Source organism: Pleurodeles waltl, chromosome 2_2 (assembly GCF_031143425.1).
Source record: "Pleurodeles waltl isolate 20211129_DDA chromosome 2_2, aPleWal1.hap1.20221129, whole genome shotgun sequence".
Lineage (NCBI taxonomy): Eukaryota > Metazoa > Chordata > Amphibia > Caudata > Salamandridae > Pleurodeles > Pleurodeles waltl.
Window position 1 is genome coordinate 586,178,327 of NC_090439.1, and position 19,789 is coordinate 586,198,115.

General features: G+C 44.9%; 1 protein-coding gene across 18 annotated transcripts in view; it reads left to right on the plus strand.

The window, feature by feature from the left end:
• DTNA (dystrobrevin alpha) overlaps window positions 1-19,789 on the plus strand; it is an 892,688-nt gene that overhangs the window by 636,826 nt on the left and 236,073 nt on the right. For all 18 annotated transcript variants that reach the window (XM_069220106.1, XM_069220107.1, XM_069220103.1 and 15 more), the window contains one exon: window positions 16,064-16,277. In XM_069220106.1, the coding sequence (XP_069076207.1) occupies window positions 16,064-16,277 (214 nt within the window). The remainder of the gene's footprint in view (window positions 1-16,063; window positions 16,278-19,789) is intronic.

Below are 19,789 nucleotides of genomic sequence, written 5' to 3' on the forward strand. Positions count from 1 at the left end.
CAGTGGGAATGACCACATCTAGCATGCTGTTAAAGTCCCCTCCAATAAGCCAGGGAAGTCCACTCCAGGGAGGCAGCACCCGAGAGAGTGTGTGCAAGAAGGAAGCCTGTTCAGTGTTTGGGGCATAAAGTGTACCCAGCAACAGGGGGCAACCATCTAGCCTGCCTCTGATCAGTACATAGCATCCCGCTGCGTCATTTAGTATGTCATCAGAGGAGAGACTACCAATGTTAGGCAGTGTACAGGACTGCAAATGTATTGATGAAAGTGTTAAAGGAAAGAACCCACACATCGTACCATGAGCAATGTTCGCAGGGCACAGCGTCATCAAGCAAACGATCATCTGTACCAGAGCCCCCTGGGGAAGTCTTCGAAGGTGCAGATCGGAGTGAGCTATCTCACATCATCAGGTCAGCCGTCTGTGGCGTCAGAAAGACCTAGTGGATGTGGAGCTGTCATCTTCAGAAGAACCAGCCGCATCATCCTCCACATCAGAGCACTGCATCAGTTCAGCCGTAGCTGCCATCTGCTGGATCGTATGACGCTGCTCCGCTAGTATTTGCTTGAGGTTGTGCGTTGTCCGAAGCGATAATGGCTGTGCCGCCCGTTTGCTGCAGCGTCTTCTGTCCCTCGGCACCTCTTGGGGAGACTCCCGGGATGGTGCCAATGTACAGGACTGTTGGTGTTTGGATGACTACAGCCACTCCCATGCAGATTCAGGTGTGTTAAAGAAATGAGTTGTGTCACCAGACACTATGCGCAGTCGTGCCAGGAACAGGAGCGACTAACGTACCTCCAGGCAACGGAGGTGGCGCTTAACAGCAAGGAAGCAGTTATGTTGGTGCTGTACTGCCACTGTATAGTCTGGAAAAAATTGCACTCTGGCATTGTCTACCATGATCTCCTGTAGCTTCCTGGTTTCAGTGAGTACGGCATCCCTGTCATTGTAATGAGAAGTGACCTGGGGCAGGAGCCAGGTGGAGGTTTTTGTGCAGGCACCCTATGCAGATGTTCAATGGAGAAGTGATGTGTGAGAGCATATGGGGGAAGAAGTCCCGGAGTCAGTGTTCCATATATGCCACCGCATCGTGTCCTTCCGCTCCCTCCAGCAGTTCGATCACACGGACATTATTCAGTCTAGATCTGCCCTCTGCATCCTGCGCCTGCCTCTCTAGCATGTCCACTCGCTCCAGGAAGGTCCAAAGGGAGGATTCCAGTTGCTGCATTATGGGTTGGAGCTCTGCGACAGCCCGCTCCGTGACCTTATCTGCCAACTTGCAGAGATCGGCCTGTTGCAAACTGAGGTCAGAGACCACACCATCAATCCAGGTCTCCAGTAAGTGCGCGTGTGGCCTATGGCTGCCAAGACCGAGTCCAGTTTGGTGGCAGGTGACTTGTGAGCATCGGAGTGGCTCTGATCTCAGCGCACATCATCACTGGGCGTGGCTGTAGCTGCAGATCGCGAAGAGGGGCCCTGTGCAACTGGCTGAGTATGCCCCACTGTGCTGAAGAATCGTGAGGTAGGTAGCAAGGGCAACAACATGTCTGGAGCGGTCGAGAGCCCGCTTGACGGTGCAGCTTACGCGTGGGGCACCGCAGCATGAGCAGCCCTCTGAATAGGAGGAGGAGCCAGTCGCCAGGTGGAGAGGGATTAGTGCGTTGAGCACTGTTTGTCTCAGTGACACAGACAATGGCAGCGTCATCCAGGCAGGTACCACATAGGTACCACACAGGTGGCCAGTGGCCGCAGCAGTAGCACTAGATTCCTGGCCGAATGGTGGGGGCCCCTGGCATGGGCCAGGCCGGGGCCCACCCTACGATGTCTGGGTGGTAGGGGCTCCCCCCTCAGTACCCTCTCCAGAGCACAGAGACAGAAATTGTAGGCCGCAGGAAAGTGCTCCCAGTTCTGCACCAACCTCCTTTGCAGTAGCAGAACAAATGTGGCAGAGCATCGCAGCCTCCAAGGCAGGGAGAGAGTAAGGCAAAGAAAGAGAGACTTGGTCGCTGCCTTGGGCAGTCCCTCAGCCGCCGACAATCTCACCAGGATCGGGCATGCACTCACAAGTCAAGTGGTACGCATGGGCCTCCCCCAAGGGGCTGCAGCATACCTCTCTACATCGGATGGATCGCACTGTCAGCGGCTGCACAACCAGCAGCGGCGGCAGCGCAGGATGGTGGGTCTGGCCCCAATGTTCACAGCACATAGCTTGCAGCAGGCAGGCCATCTTGGTCAAGCCCACAGAGTCCAACGTGGTGCTTTGGGCCACTCCAGCAGGCCGGTGCATTGCAGCCGTCCACCATGTTAGTCTCTGCAGTGGTGACACTCGGTGCGGCAGCAGTCCTTCGTTAAGGCAGCCACTTCCACCTGCGCAGCATATCAGCACTAGTGATGCCTCCTAGAATGCACTGGTCATGACCACAGCCGAAGAGGAGCCACGGGAGCGGGAATAAGTGGCTCACTAGCACGCGTCCACCATCTTGGTCGTGCAGACCATGCCCCCTCTGCTCAACAAAATCCTATGCCTAAGTAGTAAACACTTTCTATAATCATTTCGGCAAATATGGTGGAACAGAGATGGGTCAGACATTTGGCAAATTGTGTGCATTTAGTCCTGGTTTCTTTAGCAGGGAGGGGATAATCTATTTAATGCACCTGGTATGATTTCTGTGTTTAGGCAGTCGTTAGTTATATGGACAATCATCTGACTAGCATGTCTTAACAAGTAGACTGGGCAGATATTGAATGGAGACCCTCGTTAACCTTGTCTTAATTTCATTGCCTACTTAGAGTATGTAGCCTTCTATTTTACATTCTCATTTCCATTCGGTGCAGCACAGATTTTGCATCCTAAGCTTCGCGACCTGATATACTTCCTTCTCTTTGGATGAAAGGGCATTTTTGAAAGATTATCACTCCCTAGATCACTGAATATCTCATTGTTATGCACTGGACTGAAACAGATAATATGTTATTTGTGAGCACAGCGTTTCATGTCACTCTTACCCAGCTGTAACAAATTTATGAAAGAACCTGTTTACAGGTCTGTCGCAGGAAGGGACATTATACCCTATGCCTACCGGGGGCCCGGCTCTCTTTCTGCAACATTTGTTTATAAATGTTAATTGTAAAGCCTGCTGTCTTCGCTAATAATCAGGCAGCTTGCATGCAGGACCTCTAGAGGGCGAAAACATAATGTTTTGTCTTTCCCTGGAGTATATTGTGTGTGTTACATAGAAAGGGTCCTGCTTTTCACACCTCGATAAAATTGAAGAAGCATCCTGTGGGCCCCACATTTCGTTTTCGGCCCAGGCCACACTCTGTGGCGGTAGTGTTCATACCCCTGATATTCATGTAACTTTCAGCACTTTTGCCAGACATAACTCGTTCTAGAAATCTTTAATCCCTCTGGTACCTTGGATGAGCTGGTCCCACCCACTGCCACAGTCGCCATTTGCCGAGGGCGAGACCAGTTCGTCCTGCACCAGGCCCACAGCGGCAGCGCTAGAGTTCCCCGTGGTCCTTCCACCCCCGTCCTCTGGGCAGGGATGGAAGGGGAATCGTTTCCCCTCCTGCCCCCCCACATCAGCGTGCAATTGCGTGCTGACTTCAGATGCTGCCCCCATAGCACTGGAAGCTCAGCTTTCAGCGCGATCGGAAGAGAAATGGTTGCATTTCTTTTCCGATCACGGGGTGGGAGTGGGCAGAGAGACATGAAAGGAAAGGAAGTACCTTTCCTTTCATGTCTTTCTGAGCATTTCTGCAGCCCGACCGTAAAGCGATCGGGCTGCAGAAATGCCCAATAGACTCCAGGGAGTTTGTTTTTTATATATAAAGAATGAAGGGGAGCGACCCCTTGGACAAGGGTTGCTCCCCTGGGTGCAATATTTTATTAGGTTTTTTCTGCCCCCCACCCCCCAACTGGGTGGGGCAGATCGTCCTATTTTATTTAGGTCTATCTGCCCACAGGGGGGCAGAAGCCACTAGACACCCAGGATCATTTAAAAAAAAACAATTTACATGTAGGGAGCGACCCCTTTGGCAAGGGCCGCTCCCCTGGGGGGGGGATTTTTTTAGGCCACTTCTGCCCCCCTTGGGGGCAGATAGGCCTATTTTTATTAGGCCAATCTGCCCCCCCAGGGGGCAGAAACAACTAGACACCAGGCTTTTTTTTTAAAGTTGTTTATTGACATGAGGGGATCGACCCTTTAGGCAAGGGTCAGTCCCTAGGGGACCAAAATATTTATAAGCTACTTCTGCCCCCCTTGGGGGCAGATCGGCCTATTTTTATTAAGTCAAACTGCCCTTGAAGGGGGCAGAAACCACTGGACACCGGGGATTTGTTTTTTACGCCAATTTCATGCAAGGGGAGGGACCCCTTAGGCAGGGGTCGCTCCCCTGGGGGGCAAGTTTATTTTAGGCCATTTCTGCCCACCTTGGGGGCAGATCGGTCTATTTTTATTAGGCCAATCTGCCCCCAGCTGATCTGTCCCCAAGGGGGCGCAGAAACCACTAGACACCAGGGATTGGTGTGTGTGTATGTGTTTGTTTTTGGGGATAGCCCCTTGAGCAAGAGTCGCTCCCATGGGGGCACATTACTGTTGGCCATTTGGCCTATTTTTGTAAGGCCAATCTGCCCCCAAGGGGGACAGAAAGCCCACCAAAGACCACGGAAGAATGTTTTTCAAAAAGGAGGGTGGGGATATTGCCCTACACCCCCCCAAAATAACTGGGGACAAAGTTGTTCTGCCCACCGGTGGGCAGATGGCCAGTTACCCCCGATCCAGTCCCCGGGGTGGTGGGGGTAGGGGGGTGAAAGCCTAACAGATGCCAGGGAATACAAATTTAAAAAAATAGTGGTGTGGTGGCTACCAACCTGTATGGGCATGGTTATGCTCCCCCCATCCCAACTGAAGGGAATAACAGTCCTTCAGCTCTCTCCCCGCACACTAAAAATCTTATCCCAATGGCAAACAAGAGGACATTTGATTATTTTGGGTTTTGGTTTTACATTTGGGCCATGAGAGCTTGTCTAACTCTCAAAATTGTCCTTCATGGAATGGTGAGGGCTGCACTTTTTGTACTTTGGGACGCTGCCATGTAGAAAAATATTTGAGACCTACACACATCTGAAAACTAAGCATATGGGTGAGTCCAGGGTGGTGTGCTTCACATGCACCCCACACCATTTTCTTACCCACAGTGCCCTGCAAACCTCCAACTTTGCTTGAAATCACACATTTTGCCCACATTTTGGTGATGGAACCTTCTGGAATCTGTAGGGATCCACAAAATTCCTACCACCCAGCATTGTTGCATCTATGTCGATAAAAATTCTGCCCCACATGTCCGCCAAAAATGTTTTTTTTTTCAAAATGCCCTTTTGGACCCCTTTTGTTTCCCTTTTCATTTTGACTTGTTTTTGGCTCTTCCCTGTCACAGGTACTTGGCCCACCTACACAAGTGAGGTATCATGTTTATCAGGAGACTGAGGGGAATATTGGGTGGGAGGAAATTTGTGCCAGTGTGATGATCCCACACAGAAATGTGGGGAAAATATGATCTTTTAGCTAAATTTGAGGTTTGCCTAGGATTCTGGGTAAGAAAACACTGCGGGAATCTACACAAGTCACACCTCCCTGGACTCCCTCAGGTGTCTAGTTTTCAGAAATATCTGGATTTGGTAGGTTTCCCTAGATGGCTGCTGAGCCCAGGACCAAAAACACCTGTCCCACCCCCGCAAAAACAGATAGTTTTGTATTTGATCATTTTGATGTGTCCACATAGTGTTTTGGGGCATTTTCTGTCACGGGCTCTAGGCCTACACACACAAGTGAGGTACCATTTTTATTGGGAGACCTGGGGGAACACTGAGTAGAAAGAAGTTTGTCGCTCCCCTCAGATTCCAGAACTTTGCAGCACCGAAATGTGAGGAAAAAGTGTTTTTTTTGCCAAATTGAGAGATTTGGGTAACAGAACCTGGTGAGAGCTCCATAAGTTACCCCATCCTGGGTTCCCCTAGCTATCTAATTTTCAGAAATGCCCAGGTTTGCTAAGTCTTCTTAGGTGCCGGATGAGTTAGAGGCCAAAATCCACAGCTAGGCACTTTGCGAAAAACAGGTTAGTTTTCTTTGGGAACATGTGATGTGTCCATGTTGTGTTTTGGGGCATTTCCTGTTGCGGGCACTAGGCCTACCCTCACAAGTGAGGTACCATTTTTATCGGGAGTCTTGGGGGAATAATGAGTGGAAGGAAATTTGTGGCTCGTGTCAAATTCCAGAACTTTCTATCACCGAAATGTGAGGAAGAAGTATTTTTTCTGCCAAATTGTAGGTTTGCAAAGGATTCTGGGTAACAGAACCTAGTGAGAGCTCCACAAGTCACCCCATCCTAGATTCCCCTAGGTGTCTAGTTTTAAAAAATGCACAGGTTTGGTAGGTTTCCCTAGGTGCTGGCTGAGCTAGAGGCCAAAATCCACAAGTAGGAACTTTCCAAAAAACACATCAGATTTCAATGTATAAATGTGATGTGTCCATATTGCGTTTCCTGTTGTGGGCTTTAGGGCTACCCACACAAGTGAGGTACCAGTTTTATCAGGAGACTTAGAAGAACACAGAATAGAAGAACAAGTGTTATTGGCCCTTGTGTTTCTCTAAATTTTTTCCTTCCAAATGTGAGACAGTGTGTAAAAAAGACATCTATTTGAGAAATGCCCTGTGATTCACATGCTAGTATGGGGACCCCGGAATTCATAGATGTGCAAATAACAACTGCTTCTCAACACCTTATTGTGTGCCCATTTTGGAAAGAGAAAGGTTTCCTTGATACCTACTTTTCACTCTTTATGTTTCACCAAATGAATTGCTGTATACCCGTTACACAATGAAAACCCATTGGAAGGTGAAACTCCCTTATCGGTTCTGGCTACCTAGGGTTCTTCATGAACCTACAAGCCCTAAATAGCCCCACAACCAGAAGAGTCTAGCAGAAGTAACAGTATATTGCTTTAAAAAATCTGCCATAACTGGAAATAGTTATAGAAGAAAAACGTGACAGAAATGGCTCTTTTTTCACCTCAATTTCTTTTTATTTTTATTTTAGCTATTACTTTCTGTAGGAAAACCTTGAAGGATCTACACAAATGACCCCTTGCTGAATACAAAGTTTTGTCTACTTTTCAGAAATCTTTAGCTGTCCAGGATCCAGCATTGGTTTCACACCCATTTCTGTCACTAACTGGAAGGAGGCTAAAAGCACAAAAAATAGTAAAAACGGGGTATGTCCCAGTAAAATGCCAAAACTGTGTTGAAAAATGTGTTTTTCTGATTCAAGTCTGCCTGTCCCTGGAAGCTTGGACAATGGCAATTTTAGCACAGCAAACCCATTGTTGATGCCTTTTTCAGGGAAAAAACACAAACTTTCTTCTGCAGCCCTTTTCCCCCATTTTTATTTTTAAAAACAAAATGTTAGCTGTATTTTGTCTAATTTCCTGGTCTCCTCAAGGGGAACCCACAAACTCTGGGTACCTCCGGAATCCCTAGGATGTTGGGAAAAAAAGGACGCAAATTTAGCGTGGGTAGCTTATGTGGACAAAAAGTTATGAGGGCCTAAGCGCGAACTGCCCTAAATAGCCAAAGAAAGGCTTGGCACCTGAGGGGGAAAAGGCCTGGCAGCGAAGGGGTTAATGGTGTTAGCTGGGAATCTGTATACACCATAACTAAATAAACACCATAGCGTAGATTCCAATATGAAGTATAATGTTTTTGTTAATTCACCGCTTTACCCCCTTAACTCGTAACATATTTTTCTTTGGAACTGTTTTGGGAGAAATGTAAGATCAAAATCCTTCTCATAACCAAAGGAATGATAGAGATTACTTTATATTTGCTTATCATACTGTTATGTTCTTTACGTATGCTATTATTTTACCGAGCCTCTTTCTTTAGATTGCCCCTTAAAGAGGACTATTTGTAGAGCCAGAAATTATTGAAATATTTATTGAGACATTCTGGTTTGTGGCGATGAGGGTGTATATGTGTGCAACACCCAGTATCGAGTAATTCTGAATCTCACTAGATGCATTCCGCCAAATTCTGAAAGACATTCAGTCAGTACTATGATACTGTATCACCAAAGGAACTTGCAGAAACACAATTACAAGAATCATACCTTCCTCCCAATGTACGTTCCAGATAAATATATAAAAACAAAGAAAACACTGGTAGCAAGTTTTCGAGGGTCACTTCCAAGTACTGTTCATTTGAAAGACAAGAGGGATAGATTCTGGAAATTTAAATTTAAGAATTTCGATTTGTCTAGCTAAATACAGTACAGCTGGCCTGAAACTCAGCCAGTTAGCAAGTGATATGGTAGATTCAAATGGCAGAACCATCTGCTCTGCCATTCCCCTCCCTAGAGACCAGGCGCCGCCCGTCCTTTACGGCAGAGGGGCCACACCTTTTGCCCCTCATGAAGAGTGTCTGTCAGGCTGAACAAAGATCAGCCTGACAGACACTCTTCATGTTCAGGTCAGGCAGCCAAGAAAAGACATGCGCGATTTGCACTGACTCCCGGCTGCCTGAGCTGCACTATGCTGGGCTGAGGAGGTCACAGCACCTTTGGGTGTGACCTCCTCGGCTCAGCAAAGGTGCCTTGAGGCCCTCCCCTGGGTGACAAGGAAAGCATCACCCATTGTCTTCGCCCTGGGCGCTTCAGGTTGAAGCCCTGAAGCGAGTGTCAATCAGTGACACTTCGTCACAGAGTGGGGTGGGGTCAGCAGTCTCACTGACCCCATCCCACTCTGTGACGAGGCTGGGACTGCTGCCTTCCCTTATTGGCTGACCTAAGGTCAGCCAGTGAGGGAAGGCAGCAGTCCCAACCCTCCTGGGACCTCCGAGGCTGAAGGTAAGTGTGTGTGTGTGATGCTTTAAAATGAATGTTTGGTGCGTGCGTGCATGTTTGAATGTTATGAGTGTTGTTAATGGATGTGCGTGCGTGTGTGTAATCTTTTAAAATGAATGTTTGTTGCGTGCGTGCATGTTTCAATGTTATGTGTGTTAATGGATGTGCGTGTGTGTGTGTGATTGAATGAGTGTGTGTGAACTTTTAAAATGAATGTTTGGTTCGTGCGTGCATGTCTGAATGTTATGAGTGTTGTTAATGGATTTGCATGCGTGCCTGTGTGTGTGTGAAAGAAAGAGTGTGTGTGTGTGTGCTTCCTGCCCGCCCCCTTCCCTCCTAAAGCTGCCGGCCGCCACTGCTAGAGACAAATGTGTAAAGACTGCAGGTCCATTCCAGGCTATGCAAAGCCATTTGTTCCGGTGTCTGCTTTGATGGCCTTCCCCTGTGTGGCACTGCAAAGAAGCAAAGAAGAGCAGAGATTTTGAACCCGCAAATTAGTGAGGTCCATGAGGATATTTGGTGTAGGTGTTCTAATTTGTGATGCCTTATTGCAACCCTTAGACTATTGCACAGTCTAGTCTGTATTTACTTTGTGGGCCATATAAACACATTTTAATATACATCTTCTCACTTAAATGACTTCATAGCCGAATGAAATAGGGGAGGCTATTATCTCATCTAGCATAAACACCTACTTAGCACTAGCAGAAGCTACTGAAATGGAATTCCTGCTTAATAACATAATTTGAAGTGCACAGGCTTTCCCTTCTTCTGCTTTTCCAATGTCAACACTTATCGGAACCTCCATTTATTAGATCTGGTGTTAGCCAAGACTTTTTGATTTTACTAAAATATTATGCATGATATACTTACTTAAAGAGACTTTCAGCCGTCTCTCTTCATCCATTAGTTCGTTCTTGTGTCATTCGCATTTTGTTTCTGCCACCTACTGCATACAGCACATGGCATTGGACCAGCCTGCTTAAGCCACAGATTAACATCACTTTGAGTGACTGCATGCTGCTCTTTCGCAAGGTGGACATCCGCACAGAAGGTAGTTCCCTTCAGTGCTAGTGTTTTTGGTTTTGCTTTCTAATTTAGTGTTTAGAGGCCTGATGCGATAGCAGGACGTCTTCGAAGTAAGCACAGGGCACGTTTCAGCTTTATCAGTTCCTGTCTCCTGCCATTGCTGTGGTAAATTCCTTTTGTAGTGGTCTTTTGTTTATCTGACTGCCACCATTTCATTCACAGCATATCATACTGTGTTCCTTGACTTGGTATCACTAATGGTTCTTTAATAAACCTTTCCCAGGAAGAAAAACAAACTTTATCGTGTTAATTTGCTGCACATTTATAAAAAAATTATTTACACATAAATGGGGTGTATTTTGCATTTTAGATGCCAGTATTTTATACCAGAAATCTGCTTTCCTTTCTTTTTCTTTCCCTTGTCCTTTCCTTTTTCTTTTTTGCCTTCTTTCTTTCCTTCTTTCTTTCATTTTGCCTTCTTTCATTCTTTTTTTACTTCATTCTTCTTTCTTTTTGCCTTCTTTCCTTTTTACTTTCTGTCTTTATTTCTTTCCTGCTTTCATTTTCATTCCTCCTTTCCTCTGTTCTTGCTTTCTTTCTTGTTTGCCTTCTCTGTTTCCTTCCTTCTCTCTTTGATTCACCTTTATTTCCTTCTTTCTTTCTTTTTTACCTTCTTTCCCTTTTCCTTATTCTTTGCCTTCTTTCTTGTTTGCTGCCTTTTCTTCTTTCTTTCCTTTTCCTTCTTTCTTTCCATCTTTCTTTTTTGCCTTCTTTTCTTCCCCCTTTTCTCCTTTTCCTTCTTTTCTTCCTTCTTCTTTCTTTCTTTTCTTTGAACCTTCTTTCTTTTTTGCCTTTGTTCCATATTTCTGTCCTTCTTTTCTTACTTCTTTTCTTCTTTCTTTCTTTCTGTTGTTCCTTCATTAGTGCCTTTCCTTCTTTGTTTTTGCATTCTTTCCTTCTTTTTTTTTTTTTGCCTTCTTTATTTTTCTCTTTCTTTCTTCCTTCCTGCTTCTTCTTTCCCTTTTTCTTTCTTTAAAGAGTACCTTCCTTTTTCTATCTTTATTTTTTGCCTTCTGTCCTTCCTTCTGTCTTTTTTCCTTCATTTTTGCTTTATTTCTTTCCTTTAACTTCTTTGGATTTAACCAACTAGGGCTGGCTAAATGTGTTTTTGGGGTAGGTTTTTACCCTCAACTTACCCCGGACTTTTAGCACTATTTTCTGATTGCAAAATGTCTCCCTCTTGTCCACAATATGTGCAAGAAGGCATTTTGGGCTAAGAAATAGTGCTAAATCTGTTGTTGGGGTAGACTTTTCCCACAACCTACTCCCGGCTTCTAGCGTTGTTTTCCAAAATGAATGACAGGATGCATTTTGCATTAAGAAATTGTGCTAAGTGCAGCAGAACAGAAATAGCGAGCAGATGCTCGCGGTTGCTAAATGTGCTCTAGAGATAGGATTGTTTCCCCCCACATTACTCTTAATTATGCAAGCCAGAGTAATTGTGTTATTATTGGTAATTCCCCATCAAAGAGTAAAGAGGAATTACCGGAATTACTCCGATTACCACAGTGTAGTTAAAATTACACCCAGGCCTACATATAACATAGTTATTTATAGTTTTTTTTTAGCCAGACATCATCCATTAGTCTATGATTGTATCATTCACATTTTTCTTCTGCCCACTCCAGCATGCGTCAAGGGGAAATGTGTGAGCCCACAGCAGCAATTAAGTTACTTCACTATGAGTTACGGCATGCTGCCCTAACAGGGACTACCTCCATACACAAAATGGTTCCCTTCAGTGCCAGGGAGTAATATGGTAATGTGTACTTATGTAAGGCCAGAAAACATTTTTGCCTTTAGCCAGAGTGTTTTTTTAATAGATTTGGTGCGGGCCCAACAGGTTCCGAAACAATAAAGTTTTTCAAAAACCATGACAGAACAAAACAATAATTGCCTAAAGACTGACTGCCAACACCAGATCTTTTGGCTTTGCCGATTCTTGTTGTCTATAGAAAGGCAACAGCCTGGAGGAGTTTGCCTTCCTCCAGGATACGGGATACAAGGCATGCGTGTGAATAACACTAGTGAAATATTTCAGAGATACGATTCTAAAATTGCGCATTGTAGTCCAACACCTAAAGCAGTATAGTACATTTATATCCAGAGAAAAGGTTGCACTGGAGCAGGTTCTGCTTAGGGCATCATCAAAAGAGGTAAAGCATAGGAATGATCAGTGCAAGTGCTTTAGGGTGTTTTTCAAGCAAGACAATGTGTTTATTCATAAAACATCTGAGGTCACTCAACTCTAGTGCTTAATTTGAGCTGGTGGTTTCCAGTGCTAAGCACCAGCATTTAACTATCAGCTCTGGCTCTAGTGACAGTCCACCACATGGTTGCACTGTATATCTAATTTTGAGACGAGCCCAAAAACTGTGTAATAAGTCAATATACATTAAAAAGAGCAATACTTGCCACTCACATTATTATTATTATGGCTTTGGGTGGCCTAGAATAGTCAGAATTGTTACACATGTAGGAGGAGTGTGATGAGTAGTAGTTGTGTTGTAAATTCAAATGATAGGTGCTACCTTAGGGCCTTTGTAGGTAACAGCTTTCCTGTGTCACCAGAAATAGGCAATAAAAGGTAGCAAATGGCATAAATGCTATTGTTGCTAGAGGAAAGGTGGCCTTGCAAAAGCAAAAGCAATATTATATTGGGGTTCCTGGTTCCCTAGGGGATACACCATTCTCGGATTCCAGATTTATGGGCCAAATTTCAGAATGCCTCACAATGAATCAAATGCTTTCTTTGAACTCTATATGACCAAGAAGCTTTATTGCTGAAGGGGCGGTGCCAAGTGCAAACTGTTGGTCAATTTATCAATATACTAAGTCCTAGCTACTAGGCTGCATTTTTGATCTTTTCATCATTGACTCTTTAGCAGTCCCTTGTTTACCACTGGCAGACAGTGACTGGGCTGATCGCTTCTCTGCCCTCATTCAAATTAATCTTCTTGTTCTCAAAAGCCTCTCCAGGCAAATATGACCTATGCTGCTCTTAATGAGTTTACCCTGTCTGGTCCCAGTACTATCCATCCTTGTTCAATCCTTCTTTGGATATTAGCTCCACTGAAGAATCTTATGATTACATTGTTGATGAAATTGTTGACACTGCTATAAACTCAATGCTCCAAATTTAGACAACCCTGGTTCCCAGAATCACTGGCAATTAAATGAAGAAAATATTCGACATCTTAGTTACACGTCAAATCCAGTCATCACTATGCTGATGATACACAATTATATCTAAAAGATATCTTCCTTAAATTACATCTTCCTCATCTCATCCTCTTACCAAGTTTATCAAAAATTCAGCAATGAATGCAGAACATCTTTTTGATGTAAAACACTCAAAATACTGAATGCCTCCCGATCACGCCCAGAGAAACAAGGTCAACCACATTAATCTAGAGGAGCTCAGTGTTTTACCTTTGTTGATATCAACAGTTTGTCTGCTTCATATGTGGCACTTTGCTCTCCTCATCCCTCATTTCAACAAATTTGCCCAATCTCAAATGCAAACAGCAGTTCATGACCTGACTCTATCTTGTTTAGACTTCGGCAGCACTTTTCAGATAGAGTTTGCTTCTGTCAAAGTCACTTTCCAATCAACTACAATAATCCTGTCTTCCACTAAGATACATGTTCATACTTTCATATGCCTTAGCCTGTCGCATGGTCTTGCATAAGAACGGATGATCAAGTTCAAGATCTACTACCTAGCATATATAACGATTCCAAATGAAGGCCAGCACACCCACCAGTCTGCTAGTTACCTCAGACAGCCAATGTGACGTTGAAGCAAGAACACTGTCCAGTTGAAAGCTATGTAATCCTGAACCACAGAACGTAGAACTAGTAATTCACAGGCACTACAACTAGTTAATCATGGAACTCACTTCTTGCCAGAATAGATCTGCACCCAAGCTCTTTTCTAACGTTCATAAAATATATCTCTTCCTGAGTGCGCCATAATTGTAACAAAAATCACTATTATGTTGACCTACCGTTGAACCCAGTCGCTCAGTTACCAGCCAACTCTATTGTTCCTTGTTGTTTGTAAAGTGCAGTATACCTACTCATTTGCTTCTGTTTCGCCATAGAAAACTGTTATATAAATACGCATTTTGTTATGTAGGTCATAATGGCCCTCATTCCAACATTGACGGGCGGCGGAGGCCGCCCGTCAATGTTGCGCGTCAGGAATACCGCTCCGCGGTCCAGAGACCGCGGAGGGTATTCCAAGTTTTCCCCTGGGCTGGCGGGCGGCCGCCAAAAGGCCGCCCGCCAGCCCAGGGGAAAACGACCTTCCCACCGTAATCGAGCCGGCGGAGTGGGAAGGTGCGACGGGTGCTGTTGCACCCGTCGCGTATTTCACTGTCTGCAAAGCAGACAGTGAAATACATTTTGGGGCCCTCTTACGGGGGCCCCTGCAGTGCCCATGCCGTTGGCATAGGCAATGCAGGGGCCCCCAGGGGCCCCGCGACTCCCCCTCCCGCCATCCGGTTCCCGGCGGGAGAACCGCCAGGAACTGGATGGCGGGAGGGGGAGTCGGAATCCCCAAGCCGGCGCAGCAAGCTGCGCCGGCTTGGAGGATTCCTTGGGGGCAGCGGGAAACCGGCGGGAGACCGCCAGTTTCCCTTCTCTGACCGCGGCTAAGCCGCCGCGGTCAGAATGCCCCGCGGGGCACCGCCGGCCTGTCGGCGGAGCCACCGCGTCCCGCGGCCCTGGCGGAAGTAATCCGCCAGGGTCGTAATGACCACCAATGTGTTTTATATTATCAGTAGATCCAATATTTATGGTTGACTGATATATTCACCTTTGAATTTAATGATGGACCTTTGACAAATGTAAGCATGCTTTACGCTCTAGAGACAGGATAGCACAAATGTGCAAATAGTAAATACATTTATTTGCTGAAATGTGAAGAATAAGGGGGAGCTTTCAAGTGTACTACACATTGATACTGTCACAGTGAAACCAGATATTACAAGCCAAAGGTGAGGCGCCAGGGATTTGATATAATCAAAATGCAGAAATATAGAAGAAATGTACTGTTCATAGCCCTGGTTTGTGATTTATGTGCTTGTAGGTTGGCAGTGGCACTTTCATGTGTTGACTCTCTTGACATAAACCTATATTGCTAGAATAAGTCATTCAGCAATATTGGCACAATCATCAAGAAGGACAAGTGCAGTATTCAGTTTGTAGTTTTATTTTGACAGTTCTGTGCTTGTGATGCCTACATTCTAGGTGCATTGCCATGACAAACTACACTAACCAGCTAACTAACGCATTAAAACTCTGATTTATTTTCCTCCCCACTTCACCTCTGGTACTCACTCGTTTGTGTCTACTACCTCTACATAACCCTTATGTCCTAGCTGGCCACCTCACCCTGATATATTGGCCATACTTCCTGTACTCAAGCCCTTTTCACTTACTTCTAAAACCTCTTGGACGTTCAGGACTTCACCTCCGCTACAGGACCTATTTGCTCTCTTCAAATTCACTGGCCGACCGGTCCTACTTTTCAATTCTATACCCAGTGGTCGTTCTCAGTTCCTGAGCTAGAGGTACTTCTATCCGTTCACTGCCCGCCTTATCCCTACAAGCCTGCCCACCCTGCAACAGGTGCAACCTGTGCAGCTTGCCTGTTCAAATCAACTACGCTAACCGTAGACCTCTATAACACCTTATGAGGTGATATTCTAACACTTAGGAAATCCCCTACTTGTGATGGATTTCCTGTCCCACCTATAAAGCTCACTTCCTACAATTGGTTTATAGATTTCCGTCCAAATGCTCGAATAAAGGTGTGGTCCACACTGGACTATAATCCACAAAAAGCTCTCAAGGCACGACATGTGCGCTGATGGTGCACACATATCTAGCAAGCGTATCACTTCATTGTCACAAACATCTGTTGGTGGTATGTCAGATTGCTTTTTTGAGTTTCAGCTTAACAAAATATGCAAAGTTAGCTACAAATTGAGGTATACCATATGATCTATATCACACTGTAAAATGTCACGTTTGGTTTGAAGCTGATAAATTGTGTTTTGTACACAGTGCACCTGGTGGATATATGGAACGTCATTGAAGCACTCAGAGAAAATGCATTGAACAACCTCGACCCAAACGTAGAGCTGAATGTGGCTCGCCTGGAAGCTGTGCTATCCACCATCTTCTACCAGCTCAACAAGCGGATGCCAACCACACACCAGATAAATGTGGACCAGTCCATCAGCCTGTTACTCAACTTCCTGCTGGCAGCCTACGACCCGTATGTTTATTTTATTAACATAACACGAGATTATGGATATTCTTTGGAATGAAAATATGAAACGTGTCCCTCACAGCACATTACAGCGTGTGCTGTTCAGGTTCCAGTGGAGCTTAGTCTATCTGAGGTTTACCAACCTTCTTTGCATGCAGATATAATGCTCCGCATCTCTGCATCTCACACTAATAGTTTAGCTAAAGTACCTACAATCCCTAAACTCAGCATTTGAAATACTAATGTGTCCACTTTTGTTTGAACATCTAAGAAGGCTATTCTTGAAAGGCCATGTTGTAAGGATGCAGACAGTATTAAAATACCTCTGTGGGTAATTGTCAGAAAAGGTCAGTACAGTCTTTTCAAAATAATTTGTCCCAGCAATGATGTGTGTGACTGGCAATTTTCTTTATAAAGTTCAAAACGTTTGAAAAAACAATTCGTTTTTTTTTCAGGACAACCATTTTGTGAACATTTTATTTTTACATCCATTTGTAAGTGACAAAAAGGCACACATCAGGGGGCATATTATACTCCGTTTGCGCCGGAATTGCGTTGTTTTTTTTGACGCAATTCCGACGCAAAACTAACTCCATATTTATACTTTGGCGTTAGACGCGTCTAGCGCCAAAGTCCATGGAGTTAGCGTCATTTTTTTGCGTGGACACCTACTTTGCGTTAATTATATGCAAGGTAGGCGTTCCCGTCTAAAAAATTGACTCCGCGGCATGTGCGCCGTATTTACACTCCCGGGCAAAATTCAAGCCCGGGAGTGGGCGGGTCCAAAAAAATTACGTACGGGCGCTTTTGCGCCGTTTTTTAGCGCCTGCAAAAGGCAGGCGTTAAGGGACCTGTGGGCTCTGAAGGAGCCCAGAGGTGCCCTCCCATGCCCCCAGGGACACCCCCTGTCACCCTTGCCCACCCCAGGAGGACACCCAAGGCTGGAGGGACCCATCCCAGGGACATTAAGGTAAGTTCAGGTAAGTGTTTTTTTTTTTTTGTGGCATAGGGGGGCCTGATTTGTGCCCCCCTACATGCCACTATGCCCAATGACCATGCCCAGGGGACATAAGTCCCCTGGGCATGGCCATTGGGCAAGGGGGCATGACTCCTGTCTTTGCTAAGACAGGAGTCATTTCTATGGGGGTTGGGAGTCGAAAAAAATGGCGCAAATCGGGTTGAGGCGAAAAAATTGCCTCAACCTGACTTGCCCCATTTCTTGACGCCCAAGCCCCATATCCCCCTACGCCGGCGCTGCCTGGTGTACGCCGTTTTTTTCCACGCACACCAGGCAGCGCCGGCGGCTAACGCCGGCTAACGTCATTGATTAAATACGGCGCCCGCATGGCGCTAATTTTTTTGACGCAAAACTGCGTTAGCGCAGTTTTGCGTCAAAAAGTATAAATATGGCCCCATATTTTGTATAAAATAAATACTAAGTGATGTGTGTGCACAAAAATGACATGATCACATGTTCACTCTGTTCCAATACATGAATTCTGTTTTTTGAATCATGAATATAAGTTCTTTTAATGGAGGTGCTGAAAAGAATAGTATCATCATACACTCATAAAAATGTGAGTCTATGCAATTCTTACATCTAAACACTATGTGGCGTGTTACTCAGCACCCCATGAGGAAATGTACATGTTTCCGTCGCTATCATGGTCATCAGAAATGTGTGTCATATGTCTACACATCAAAAGTGTGTTGTTTGGTACATGGCCAAAAGATCAATTAAGGAAGTTAATTGATCCGGTGCTTCTCGAATAGTAATCACACTTCAATTGTATATTAATCACACTTGAAATTGATGTATGATTTGCTTATACTATACTCTCCCCCAGGGATTCCTCAGTAACAGTCACAATGATGTGGTGCCAAAACATGGGATTTTTTTTTATGGTCACACCATTCAATGTGCAATTCATTTTCATTTGTGTGACTTACCACTGAAAATCACGTGGGCAAGTATCATGGTGTCCAAAGAAAGCTCCGCATGCCAGACCATCCATACACACTATTCTTGGACTTCTAGTCAAATGAAGCTGGACCTGTAACCTTCAGTTATGATACCTTCAGTTCATATGCACTCTAAAAGAATGTAAAAATAACATGGAATCTGTGTGCTGTGTCCATATTGTGTCCCGTTTAAACTCTCTAAAACGTCTCTTTAACCAAGTGCAACCTAATATAACTTGTTTACATTCTTGTAAGTAGCCGTACAAGGGACCTAATGGCTTGAGGTAAGGTGCATTTCAGACATGGGATATAGTATGTAAGTCATTTATTGATGAATAGTTCATTAAAACCATTATACATTCATAAAAAAACAAATAACGTTATAATTAATAAAATAATTAACTAGATAATAGAAGTGCAATTAAAGTTAACCTCTTTAACAAAGGAGGCAAATCTATAATTAGACACAAAATATTAACAACCTGCACCTGGACATTTAGGAGACGAGGTGCCCGTGCATGTTTAGACTGAAGGGCTAGCAGCTTATCATATCATGCACATATGGGGCACTCCAGCTTGCTATTCTAAATGAATAAGATTAAGCCAGAAACCACCGATACAGAGTATGCCTAGTGGGGAGAGTACTAGTTTAAAATCGCCAACTAAAACATAGATAATAAGGTGACCAGAACTAGCCAGTCACTTAAGTGCTGAGGGAAGCAAAGTCCCGTTATCCAGTGCAGTCAGAAGACTCTCACTCTATGCCTTGGGGAAACAGCATAATGCATACTGGAGTTACCCCAATTCTTTATAAGAAACAAAAAGATTTTACAAATGTGAAAACCATGCTAATTCTCTACTGATCGAATGAGCTACTCCTTAACGTGCAATAATAATTTTGTGACTCTAGCCACTAACTGTATGTTATGCCTATTTAAGACTACCGTCATAGCTGTGCGACAAGATCTAATTCGGAAAGTTTTCAATGAAGGCATACAATTTCTGTCTGATAGGCATAACCGCCGGGCAAATACACAAAAAATATAAGACACTTTCGTTCAACAAACCACAAAGGCGGCAGAAAGGGTCTGGCCAAGTTTGCTTCCATGATGGGACCAGATGCTTGGACGGAAAAACTCCTGTACAGATTTGAAGAAAGCAGTGCTGGATAGTGCCTACAAGATGTGTTATTAGATACAGCTCAGGGAGCCAGGAGGTATATGAATGAAGGACGGACCAGCCGTGGTCTTGTCTTGTCATGTCTGCTTTGTCTTATGTCCAAGAATAAAGTTTAGAGGCCTTATTGGTAATTTTTTTTAACAAAAGAAAGGCAATATTGGTGTCCCCAACTTTGTGTAGATTCAGGGTGGTCAGAGCTTGCCTTAGTACAGGTAGCCAACAGGTTCTGTCGTCTGGTTGCAGGCCCATTTCCATCCAACATAAAGCAGCCAGTGTGTCAGCAGGGGGAGCTCTTAGTTTCCAGCATGCTTTTATCATTTCCCCCCAACGAATCGGGGCCTGATGAAACAAGCCAAACTCCAATCTCACCTGAGCTT